Source organism: Eschscholzia californica, unplaced genomic scaffold (assembly GCF_041429995.1).
Source record: "Eschscholzia californica isolate CP2 unplaced genomic scaffold, dmEscCali1.0.p SCAF_2, whole genome shotgun sequence".
Lineage (NCBI taxonomy): Eukaryota > Viridiplantae > Streptophyta > Magnoliopsida > Ranunculales > Papaveraceae > Eschscholzia > Eschscholzia californica.
Genome location: NW_028238309.1, coordinates 23,582,780 through 23,595,445, shown reverse-complemented (window position 1 = coordinate 23,595,445; position 12,666 = coordinate 23,582,780). Strand labels below are relative to the sequence as shown.

At 39.1% G+C, this 12,666-nt stretch overlaps 1 protein-coding gene across 1 annotated transcript; it reads right to left on the bottom strand.

Annotated features, from left to right (window-relative positions):
- Positions 1-629: 629 nt before the first annotated feature.
- LOC147557024 (uncharacterized) lies at positions 630-3,260 on the bottom strand. The gene is made up of 4 exons (XM_086658738.1): positions 3,116-3,260; positions 1,791-2,902; positions 882-1,445; positions 630-665 (listed from the first exon to the last, which is right to left on the bottom strand). Exons 1-4 carry the CDS (start codon positions 3,258-3,260, stop codon positions 630-632), a joined length of 1,857 nt encoding a protein of 618 aa, XP_086514864.1.
- Between the last annotated feature and the right edge of the window lie 9,406 nt (positions 3,261-12,666).

Here is a 12,666-nt window from a genome sequence, read left to right as displayed (position 1 = left end):
CAAGTTTCCCAGACTACAAGAGAAAAGTTTACTTCCTGATGACATCCCTAGTGGTTGTAAAATTCGAACTCAAGAGATCAACTGAGCTCTAATGAATGTTGCGAGGTTGAGTAGCTCTTCATTCTACTCAGAATTAGCTCAGAAGAGATCACTCAAAACAAAAGGAAAGGCTCAGAATCTCACATAGGTTAAGTCTCCACTAATGATTGATTAGGTTCTCTTAGAAAAGTAAACTCTTCACCTATCTCTCACATGGCTAGTGCACAGACAACCTCAAGACTCGAAATTCGTGAAAAAAAAAAAACTTTAGCAAAAGTGTAGTACAACCAACTAGACTCAATGATCATTAACAAGCAAAAACACTAGACTCACATTTTCAATCCAAAAATTTTGAAAAAAATTTTAAACCCTTTTGAATTTTTGAAATAAGGACTTAGCAAAAATTTCAGTCCCCTATCCCCAAACTTAAACCGAACATTGTCCTCAATGTTCTGAAGACTATGCAAAAAAAAAAATAACAGGGTGAAAGGAAAGATATTACCCGGTTCAGCGTCCTCTGCGTGGGTTGCCTCCCAGAAAGCGCTAAGTTTAACGTCTTCAGCCAGACGATTCAGATGTTTCGACAAACCTTAAGTAACAGCTCCATAAACCAATAGACGAAACATCTGAGGATTTGCCCAAGACACGAAGTGATTAGTGAATGGTAGTCTCACACATGTGTAAATGTGTTGCAATGCATGTGAGACTATCGTGATCAGATAAGAATCCCCAAACTTAGACGACAATAAAGTCGTTAAGTTTGGCAATGGACTAGCAGAACTATAGTCCTGATAGAAAGGATCTCTGTAGGGAGGAGAAACCAAGTAAGAGATTGCACAAACTTCCCAACATGCTCCCGATGGACACAATGCAAGAGGATCTTGAGGACTATCAAAGACATCTATACTTAGACTAGCGGTTTCCAAAACAGGTATGTTGGGTACTTCCAAAGGAATACCCCTACCATCCGACTCTAAGTCCTCAAAAGTCGGTTTAGATAAACCTTCTATGCTCTCTCTTATCCCGATGTAAGCAGGGTCCGTAAAGGCATCTAGATCTTCACCTAAGTCAAGTGAGCTAATGGTCTCATTCAACAAGTCAAGTAGCCATGACTCATCATCTTTGGTTGTGGAATGACTCTCAAGTCTATCCACATGAAAATGGGATGACGATGTCGACGTCGAAGATAACACAACCTCGACTTTTTGCTCCTCCAAAAGGGGCACAAAAGTCTCCTCAGAATTAACAATGGGTTCACACGGTGGGAATTGTGTCTCCACGATTGACAACGTAATTGGTTCAGACACCAACAATGAGCTAGATTCCAACATGTTATCCATCTCATTAATAATACCCTCCTCATCTAAGCTCAAAAGGGCTAATAGAGTTTCGAAAGGATCTCTCGACTGAGTCGTAGGTAATGCATCTTGAACTAATAATTCTACCAAGTTCAACCCACTAAACTCATCTATGTCATCCGGATGGAGTCCAGCATTAAAAATATTCATCTCCACCGTCATATTTCCAAATGACAATCTTAAAAGACCACTTCTACAGTATATGACAGCATTTGATGTAGCTAAAAATGGTCGACCTAAAATGACAGGGATTTGACTCTGAGTATCATGAATAGGTTCAGTATCTAAGATGATGAAATCTATAGGAAAGATAAACTCACCAACTTTTATTAGAACATCCTCTACTATGCCACGTGGTCGCCTGACAGACCGATCTGCCAACTGAAGAACTACAGAAGTAGGTTTTATTTCTCCTAAACCTAATTGTAAGTACACAGAGTAAGGAAGAAGGTTGACGCTGGCACCTAGATCTAACAAAGCTCGCTCGATCTTATGGTCCCCTATAGTGCAAGGTAATGTAGGACTTCCTGGATCTTTGTACTTAGGTGGAAGGTTTTGCTGGATGATAGAACTCACTTGTTGAGTCAAGAAGACTTTCTTATGCACATTCATCTTACGCTTTCTAGTACATAAGTCCTTAAGGAACTTAGCGTAAGCTGGGATCTGTTTAATTGCATCTAGTAATGGAATATTGATGTTAACTTGTTTAAATATTTCCATTATCTCCTCGAACTGAGATTTCTTCTTTGGTTCTACAAGACGCTGAGGATACGGGGCTCTAGGAATGTAAGGCTCAGGCACTACAGGTGGTTCCTCAGACTCAGGAGCCTTCTCAGGCTCTTTACTAGGGACACTAGTTGTTAAGGAAGAAGGTTCATGATCTTTTTCACTGTCTTTGGGAACTCCTACCCTATTATCAATTACCCTACCACTTCTAAGGGTGGTTACTGCATTGGCTTGATCCATTGGTTGTTTACCTAGTGTACCTTTTGGGTTTTGCTCAGTTTGACTAGGAAACATACCCTTTTCTCTCTGCCTAAGAGCTTCTCTAAGTTGACCTACCTCGGTTCTTAAACTTGTCACAGCCTGGTTGGTTTCTTGTACAGTCTGGTTAGTCTGTTGTAAAGCCTGGTTGGTCTGTTGTATAGCCTGGTTGGTCTGTTGCATAGACTCTCTATGGGTTTTAGCTAGTTGCTTCATGGTTTCCTCTAAAGACTCACTGTTTTGAGAAGGATATTGGGTACTAGATTGACCCTGATTTTGAGCAAAAGGATTCCTAGGAGCATTAAACCCAGGAGGGTTCATGGAACTACTAACCTGACCCTGATTTTGACCCTTGGACCAGGAGAAATTGGGATGATTTCTCCAACCGGGATTATATGTGTTAGAATAAGGGTCATACTTTTGATGATTGTCTTGCCTAGAGTTTTGGTAAAGAACATAAGCTTGTTCTTTTTCAGCAGAACCAAGAAATAGGGTACATTTGTTCCCTATATGAGAAGGGTCTCCACAGATGAAGCACGGATAAGAGGTGGATTCATTTCCAACACTCATGACCTGAGTGGGATCTTCCCTGAATGCTTTAGGCTGACCAAGCTCTAGGGCTTCTATTCTTCTAGCCATGGCGGCGAGTGTAAGTTCTGACTCATCAACTCTAAAGATGCCAATTTTACTTGGAGTAAGATTTGCCCTAGTAGGAGGTCCTCTAGAAGTTTCCCATTGGTGGGATTTCTCAGCTAATTCTTCTAAAAAGGCCATGCACTCATCAGCACTCTTACCGATAAATCCGCCATTACAGAATGACTCTACCATGGATGTAGTTGAATAATTTAGTCCATCATAAAGAATCTGAACTAGCCTCATTTTTTCAAAACCATGATGTGGACACTGTAGTTCAAGTTCTTTGAACCTCTCAAGATAGTTATACAGAGACTCTCCTTCTTGTTGCACAAAACTGTTAAGACTTTGCCTTAAAGTGATAGTTTTGTGTTTAGGGAAGAATTTCAGAAGGAACAAATTGCTTAATTCTTCCCATTTAGTAATGGAATGAGGTTGTAAGGCGTACAACCAAGATTTTGCTTTCTCTCTCAAAGAGAAAGGGAACAACCTGAGCCTCACTATTTCATCAGACATATTGGGGAATCTTATAGTCCCACAGATTTCTTCAAAATCCCTAACATGGTGGTAGGGATTCTCGTTCTCAACTCCACGAAAGAGTGGGAGCATTTGGATAATGCTCGGCTTTAACTCAAAGTGAGCCGTGGAGTGGGGTAACTGTATGCATGATGGTTGACATGTTCTAGTAGGGTTCATATAATCCCTGAGTGTCATAGGTGGATTTCCATCCCTGACTTGGTTTAGATTTTCACCCATAGTATCACTCAAAGAGAGATTGGCTAGAAGATTACTTAGATGAGTTTCTCTACTAATGAAACGACCTCTCTTATCACGATATCTATCGGGCATAAACTAGAGCCCAATGACCAAGGATATTCTCAACAAAACTTTTTTTTTTTTTTTTTTTTTGAAAACCGAGGAATCACTACGAAGACCCTAGAGGAAAGCAAACACAATCAGTCTGACTCCACCAAGCAACCTAAACAGAATCTAGACAGACAAGTTGGTCAGATTCACCCTAAAATTCTAGACAGCTCCTACTTCGTTACAAAGCTTGAACTATAATTGTTATGAGGGTTACTCCGTCAAAGTAATACGGTCAAACAATTCTTGGTGACGACCAACGATGAACGTTGTGATAGCCGTCCAACCTTCGGTAGCGTTGCCTCTTCTCGAGGTGACCTTTTAAAGAATTGATTAACACTTTCCTTTGAGGAATGCCCAAATAAAAATTAAGTCCCTGAACTGTTTCAAAGATCCTATGAGCTCGAAACCTTAGGGGCTGATGTCTAATTCAGATTTTAGGTGAAGTTTGGGATCGTGAATGTTGTTACCTATTTGGGCAAGAGAACGGTGATGAAATCCGTCTCCTATCTTTCAATTGGGTTATTGCCCTTACTAGAATTCTTATACTAAACAATTCGATCAAGCAATTAGGCACACAAAACACACAATTACCCACTGACAGGGGCTTCGTGGGTGATTAGAAAAATTACCTCCCGTTCAAGATGGGCGATGACCCTTGCAGACGACCCGGGCCACTCTCCCCTTGAGTGTTCCAACCCGAGGCTTCGTTTTTGGTTTTTCGGTTACAATTTATAAAGCCCTCCAATTTAGGGTCAAAACTTTAATACCAAAAATAAAAACTAGAAAGTCTAAAAGTCTCTCTCTCACCAAAAATAAAAAAAATACTAAAAATAAAATGTAAATTTTCCTTCTTGAGCTCCTCTCCTTGTTGCGCCTTTTCCTTCGCTCCTTAGCGTTCTACACACCAAAAATGGAAAAGCAAGTCAAAGTGTCCAAAAATAAAAACTTACCAAAAATAAAACTTTCCAAATATAGAAATAAGATAAGACAAATTCAAACTTAGTCCCCGGCAGCGGCGCCAAAAACTTGATGGGCCTAGAAAGTTTCCTAAATAGGTCACCACCCGCAAGTATACGGGCGTCAAGTGATAATTCCGGTAAGTCCGGTTCGTTCCTCAGAGACTAAGTCAAACTCAACCTTAAACCTAAAACTAACTTGGATTTTGAAATTCGATTTTGATTTTTTTACGATTAAATAGCTAAGTATTAAAATAACGTAAATAAGTAATAACGGAGAACGGATGAATGGAGGAGAAGTCTAGGGTTTTGATTCTATTTTAATCATGCATAAACATCGATTTAAATCTATTACCTTTTGGTGACTAAACTAATAATCAATTCTTAAGGATTCTAACTATTATTTATCAACTATCAAGTATCCAATATTAAAGAACCTAATCTAAATATAATGGATCAAGACTAACGAAGTATAAATAATGAAAGACTTAAAAAGAAATTGAATATATCTAAGCACCTAAGTTGTCGAAATAATCATAATAATCATGCATAACACAAAAATGTCCTCAAAACCCTAAACTAGGTGTTTAGCTACTTAACATAATCATGGTGGGAGAGATAAAAATTAATAACATTAAATAAAGAAAAAGATTTGGAGAAGAAAACACCTTTTTTTCGCTTTTTTTTTCCTTTCTGCGCAGCCAAACAGAACCTTAGGGAAAATTATTTTCTCATCTTCCCGGAAACGATTTCCAGGTGGGAAAATAATTTTCCTTCTCTGGTTTTTCTCTTTCCTTCTCTGTTTTCTCCTTCTTTCTCCTTCTAAACTTTTTCTTTCTCTCTCTAAAACAAACCAGTAACACCTCTTTCTCTCTCTAACCGAAATAGTAAAGAAAGAAGAAGATAAAGATGAAGTTTTAATGGAGTTTAATATTCAACCTTTCTCTCTCTACAGTATCTCTCTCTCTCTCAACTCTTTCTATCTAACTTTCTCTTTCTCACTAAAAGAAGAATTAGAAGAAGAAGAAGAAAAGAAAACAGAAACAAAAAAAACTCAAATTCCTCTCTCTCTCTCTAGCTCTCGGTTCTCTCTCTCTCTACTGTTCTCCCTTTGTTTCAGCTGTGTCGAGTTGCTCCAAAAATGGTGGAGAAGCTGAGCTCCTACAAACCGAGTTGATTTCCTTCTCTCCCTCTCTAAATCTGTCTTTGTTTTTTAGCCTTTCGGAGAGAGATTGCCGGATGATGATGGTGGTCTTCTCTTATACCCGAGACCAAAAAACGACCCCCTCTCTCTCTCTCTCTACTGTCCTTTATCTCCCTCCTTTCCTTCTCTGTTCATTTCCTTTCCTTCTCTTTGTTGGAAATATTGGGTTAGATCAATGAAAAGTATTATCTCTTAGAAAAACCAAGAATGGAGTTTGATGTGTCATGGTATGGAGGCCACTGCCTTGAAAGTGATTTCGGTACAACCTCGGTGCAAATTGTATGATTCCGAACACTTCCCAAGGATTTACCACATCTACCATCTTCCACTGCACTGAAGAAGACAATATTGGAGAAGCAGAAAATCGACTTGATATTTAGTAGAAGATGAATCCTTCATAGTGGTTGTACGTTATATTTCTCTTCTGGTTTAGGTCTTATTTATAGACCAAGTAAACCCGATTAGGGTTTCCCAGAAAACGTGGAGAAGAATAAGGAAGTCGTGAGATTTGAGGTTATCCGTTACTTGTTCCACAAGGAAACAAATAATAGAGTTTTAGAAATAATAAATACCAAAAAGTATTTATTTTATTCTAAATTCCCCCAAACTCCAGAACTCCCAAACCCGACCCGACCCGCCTTGGTCAGACCGACTATTCTCCTCAAGTGGGACTATCGGACTTAACGGCTTTGGAAGCCATTTATCCAACAATCCCCCACTAAAGGATTACAAAGACTTCTAAATACCGAGCCTAAGTGGGACATGTACTTAAGTGTTCAATATCTTTCGATTTGAATTGACACATAGTGAAGTGAGGCAACAACAAGAATAAAGCAACCAAGTGAAATTACTCTTGAACTTGGAGATTCTTAGTTGAGACCCTCACAGCACATACGATACCCGGTGACTTTCTACGTTCTCCGCGATTCGTTCATGTTCATTTAGTAGGCCCTGAACATACCTTGGGTCTAATGAGTTTTTAAGAAGACTGTTGTATGTCTTCCATAGAAGGCGGCCTTCCACCCTCGGGCTCACGCAGGTGATTTCTTTAAGTCTACCTCAACGTAGACGTTGACCCCTCACATGGGTCAGGAAATCATTAAGAACTTTGGTAAGTTCATCCTCGTCGTCATCAGCAACTGAACACCTAGACAATCCGTCTCAGTAGGACCACCAGTCCTGGTGATGGACGCATCAGTTGTCGGTACATTCATCAAGTCCATCTCAATAGGACCACCACAAAGGGCTATAAATGCATTAAGAACTTTCACAAGTTCAACCTCACTTCATCGGCTACTATGTGTCCATCAAGTCCGTATGATTAGGACTACCCTGAAGGATATGAACACATTCATCAGTCGGTGCAATCATCAAGTCCGTCTCAATAGGACCACCACGAAGGGATATGAATGCATTAAGAGCTTCATGCTCAACCTTAGGTCCAACTCTGACCTGCTCAGCAAAGCTCTGTTGTGCTTGATACTCAACTAGCACTGCTCCACGCTATTGGAGTAAGGGATCAGCCACACAGGCTTTATCTCATCTATCTCGACGTCTCGAGAATCAATCTCCTCGTGAAGCCTTTAGGAAGTGGGTCTGTCAATTTATGCTCAGACCACACATCCTCTAGAGCTATCGCACAATTCTTCAGCATTTCGCCATTGTACACTTTATCCTTTGATATCACAATGGCCTCTTGTGAGTTACTATGAAAGGAGATCCAACGTCATCTCCTTCCCCCACTGTGACACGTCTTCGTAAAAAGACTTCTCAACCACTCAACTTCTTGACCTACCGAGTCAAAAGCAGTACATCCAGACTCTATAGTAGAGTGCGTTGTGCATGTCAGTTTTTAAGACTTCAATGACACGACACCTCCACCAAAGATAAAATTATAACTACTAGCTTGAACAAACTTCATCATTGTTAATTACTCAGTTGGCATCACAATAACCTTCCAAAGTTGCAGAAAATTACTTTACTGCAACGCAGGTTAATAATGCCTCTTAAGTACTTAAGCAAGCGATGAAGAACATTTTAGAGTTCCTCACTAGGGTTATGAGTATATCTACTGAGTCTGTTAACTGTAATGACAAAATCAGGTTGAGTGTAATTCACCAAGAACCTCATACTTCTTATGATCTCAGCATACTCTCGTTGAGAAAAACAACACATTCATTCTTAACTGGAGCTATGCTGAGGTCAAATGGAGTTCTCGCATGTGTCACATTACACGAGTTGAACTTTCTCAATATTTGTTCAACATAATGAGATAGACTTAGAGAGATGACATTTGGGTTTCTCTTAAACATAACCTCCAGAAAGTCATTTTCCTCTATTAAGTCCTCTATCTCAAACTTAGATGACAGAAAGGTTTTGAACTCATTCACATCGTCTACATTGGCACCAAATATAAGCATGTCATCAACACATAAATAAATAACGACATATCGAGACTCACACTGTTTGAATATACACACGACTCTGAGTTATTCACAGTGAAGTCATTGCTTAGCATGATATCATCGAGTTTCTCATACCATTTTTTAGGTGCCTGTTTTAGACCATAGAGAGACTTCTCTAGTCTACACACCTTACTCTCCTGACCAGGGATCACCAATCCCTCGGGTTGAGACTTATAAACACATAAATCTCCTCATCTTGATCTCCATTCAGAAAGGTTGTCTTTACATCCCTTTGATGTATTACTACGTCATGTAAAGCAGCCAACTCAATGAGAGATCTCATTGTAGTAATTTTGGTCACTAGAGAGAAAGTGTCGAAGTAGTCAAGTCTTTTTTCATGTGTAAAACCTGTAATCACTAGTTTGGTTTTATACTTATCTTTGGTCTCATCAAGTCTCATTAGCACGAGAAATAGACATCTCATCTACAGATATCCATATTGTCACATAACAATAATTATACTGTTTAGAATAAACACATGATTCAAAGTTATTCACAGTAAAATTATTACTCAACATGGTATTATCAAATTTCTCATGTCATTCCCTGTGTGTCTGTTCCAGACCATGTGAGGATTTTTTCAGTCTAAGCATCTTACTCTCTTCACCAATGACCACCAACCTCTCAAGTTGAAAAATGTAAGTTTCCTAGCTAGGTCTCTAATTAAGAAGGTTGTCTTGACATCCACTTGATGGATCACTAAGTCATTCAAGACAATCAAGATAAAAAATGACCTAACAGTTGTGATTTTTGGCCATATGAGTGTAAGTGTCAAAGTAGTTAAGTCCTTCACTCTGTGTAAAGCCTCCATTCACAGGTCGAGCTTTATACGTTTCTATGGTCTTGACTAGTCTTAACCTTCTCTTAAGCAACCATTTACTAATGGATTTACACCCTTAGGTAAGTCAGTCAGTTCCCAAGTGTGATTAACTAAGATAGAGTCTAGCTCACTATTTATGGCCTCTTTCCACAAGCTTTAATCTACTGAAGTCATGGCGTCATGATAAGTCTTTGGGTCAGTCTCAATTAAGAAACTGGACTCAAACTGATCATTCAACCAGTCTAAACTTGCAAAAGCAGAAAAGCAGTGAAGGAGTCAGCGCCTCATGATAGAGTCTAGCTCACTTTTTATGACATCTTTCCACAAGCTTTCATATACTGAAGTTATGGTCTCATGATAAGTCTTTGAGTCGGTCTCAACTAAGAAACTAGACACAAACTGATCATTCAGCCAGTCTACACCTTCAGTTAGAATAGCAGTGGAAAAGTCAGCAAAGTTTTTCTCTATCCTACGTCTCTTACGTTTCCTAAGTTCTGTTCCAACTAAGGTGTCATCAATGGCAGAACTAAAGGGAGGCATACTATTCGACATCTCAACATGCAAGGGTATGCTAGTAAGTGACTTATCATGCAAGGGAACATTCTCAATAGACAATTTCAAAAGAAACACATGCTCAAAAAATCAGCATCTCTAGATTCAGTCATAACATTATCGTTTAACATGAATCTATATGCAACACTATTATGAGCATAACCAACAAAGCCAGAATCATCAGTTTTGGTCCAACAGTGACTTTCCCAAAGTCAGGTCTACCCATTTTTGTTAGACACCCCCACACTCTTAAAATTTCAGGTTAGATGTGAAATCCTTCCATAATTCAAGAGTGTTTTGTCTAACACCTTTATGAGGTACCATGTTCAACACATGGCAGGCGGATAAATTCGCCTTCCCCCACAGGTCCTCTGGTACCTAACAACATAGATTTCTTCGTGTTCTTAAGTGTCATCTTATTCCTTTCAGATACACCATTTTGTTGTGGTGTATAAGGGGCACTAAGTTCATGAATTTATCCAATGTTCCTCACAGAAAGTCTTAAGGGTGTTAGGGCTATACTCACCACCCCTATCTAATCTAGACCTTTTCTAATTTCCTGTCCTGTTGGTTGTCTATTTCAACCTTATATTTCAGAAACATCTCTTTTGCTACATCTTAAGCCAAAGGAGGTAATCTCTCGTGTAACTATAGTAATCATCTATGAAGTACTTTTTACCTCCCTTCTGTGCTAGCCAGTTCTAGATGTCAGCTAGGTCTCTGAATGCACTAGATCTAACAATTCTATATTGTTCTAGTTGTGACACTTATACAAGGTGAAATAACATGTTTATTGTCACAGAAACATGTCATCTAGTGTGATCAACAAGATCGTCTACACTAAAATATGTTCACCAGTTTTCAGATTCTCAGATAAACATAATTAACATGTTCTAGCTTCTACTCATACGGGACATCCAATGTGATCATTAAGATCGTCTGCACTTACGAGTCCATTCATCTTGAGAAGCAGAGTTGACATGTTTTAGCTTCTATATACGTACAGGACATCCAGTGTGATCATCAAGATCGTCTGCACTTACGAGTCCATTCATCTTGAGAAGCAGAGTTAACATGTCCTAATCTACAGTGTCACACATCAAAAAGATATGACAAGACTAGTGATCATATCATGCACAATGTCAAGAATTGCTAACAAATATTAGAAAATACTCACAGTACTTTAACTAATGTTAAATGGAACGAGGTACCTTTAGATGGTTGTCCTAGCTCCAAGAGGGTTCTCGGACACACCCAACCTAGATATCCATCTCGGGCTCATTCTCGATTGGGCCTTCACAGTCCGCCATTTGCCAATCTCCCTTTAACAGAAGCAGAGTTCCCCATAACAGTGAAGTTGATATTATTTCCCTTAGCAGCAAACGGGTTTCCCTATAGCAGAGATATCTTCCTCTCAACCGAATTCCACCATGAAAGCTTCAGGCAAGCTTTCTCTCTCTAGGAAATCTGCACCAAAACCAAGACAAACACAAAAGGAGACAAGCCAAAACCATTCCCTACAGAAACCCTAAATTTTCTGATCAAGAGAATGGTTTAAAACAAATTCGGTCAGATTTACCCTATTTGCTGCTCGTGGTAGCAGCTCAAGATCAACCTGAGTTTCTCCTATCTATTGCTCCCAATTCTTTGGCACTAACAGTAGTCCAAATTCTCAACAAACTTCTCTCTTTCTAACCCTCTAAAGAGATAAGAAATAACCACGAATCAAGAGTACCCACAAAACTGGTATCGTCTTTTGTGTTCTCTGAACCAATTCTTTCTCTTGCTTGATCATCCTTCATGATCGAATCCTCACTCTTCTTGAAGTGAGCTGAAACACTAAAATCAAAAGAAGAATTATCACAGACATTGTACTGAATCATTAGACCGATACTTACCATGCCCTTAGCAGAATTAGGCAAGCAGCAATTACCATCAAGGACCGAATCAGCACAATCAAACACCCACCATTAATAAACCAGACTCATTCTTCTCTAATCCCTTGGTTTCAGAAGCATTGAGACAAGAAATCTTAGGTATAGGCGTTTCCTTAGAATTTGAAACCGCCATTGGTAACCCCAGGATAAGTCAGCCCCAACACCAGCTTCAATCTCTTGCTCTCTTTCTTTAGAAGTTTTTCCTCTAAAATTGAGTTGGAAATATTGCTTTCTCTCTCCAATCAACAGGTTCCGGCAGCTCATCACGGTTGTTGCCTTCTTCTCCCTGCTACTAATTTTGACAATAAGAAGTTATCACTTTCTCTCTCTAGAAAGTGGATAATGCCAAACTAGAAAAGATGGTTTGAATAAAATAGCATTGTTTGAGAACAGCAAACCCCTTCCCTCTTCATTATTCCAAATTAACCAATCCATGATTATATCTTAACACCTTTTGCAAGATATGACAAGAAATCTGTTTTGTTAGATTTTGCCTCTAAGAAATTAACTTCTTCATTAATTTCTTTTCCAACCTAACCTCGTCTGTACTAACACTTTTGTGCCTCAATTTCTCCACTGAGTCTCAAACTTTATGGGTTTGTTACTCTTTCCTTTTTATTGAGAAAACAATACTTTCATTGATCAATTAAATCACTTTCAAATTGTTGGAAATATAGGGTTAGATCAATGAAAAGTATTATCTCTTAGAAAAATCAAGAATGGAGTTTGATGTGTCATGGTATAGAGGCCACTGCCTTGAAAGTGATTTCGGTACAACCTCGGTGCAAATTGTATGATTCCGAACACTTCCCAAGGATTTACCACATCTACCATCTTCCACTGCACTGAAG

Excerpts from the sequence above, each read along its gene's own strand:
- LOC147557024 (XM_086658738.1), bottom strand. The coding sequence starts at position 3,260 with ATGAGGCTAGTTCAGATTCTTTATGATGGACTAAATTATTCAACTACA. Across the intron at positions 1,446-1,790 it reads GAGAAATAAAACCTACTTCT|TCGAGAGATCCTTTCGAAAC; the intron begins GTAGTTCTTCAG and ends CCTACGACTCAG. Across the intron at positions 666-881 it reads CATCGGGAGCATGTTGGGAA|ATGTTTCGTCTATTGGTTTA; the intron begins GTTTGTGCAATC and ends GCAAATCCTCAG.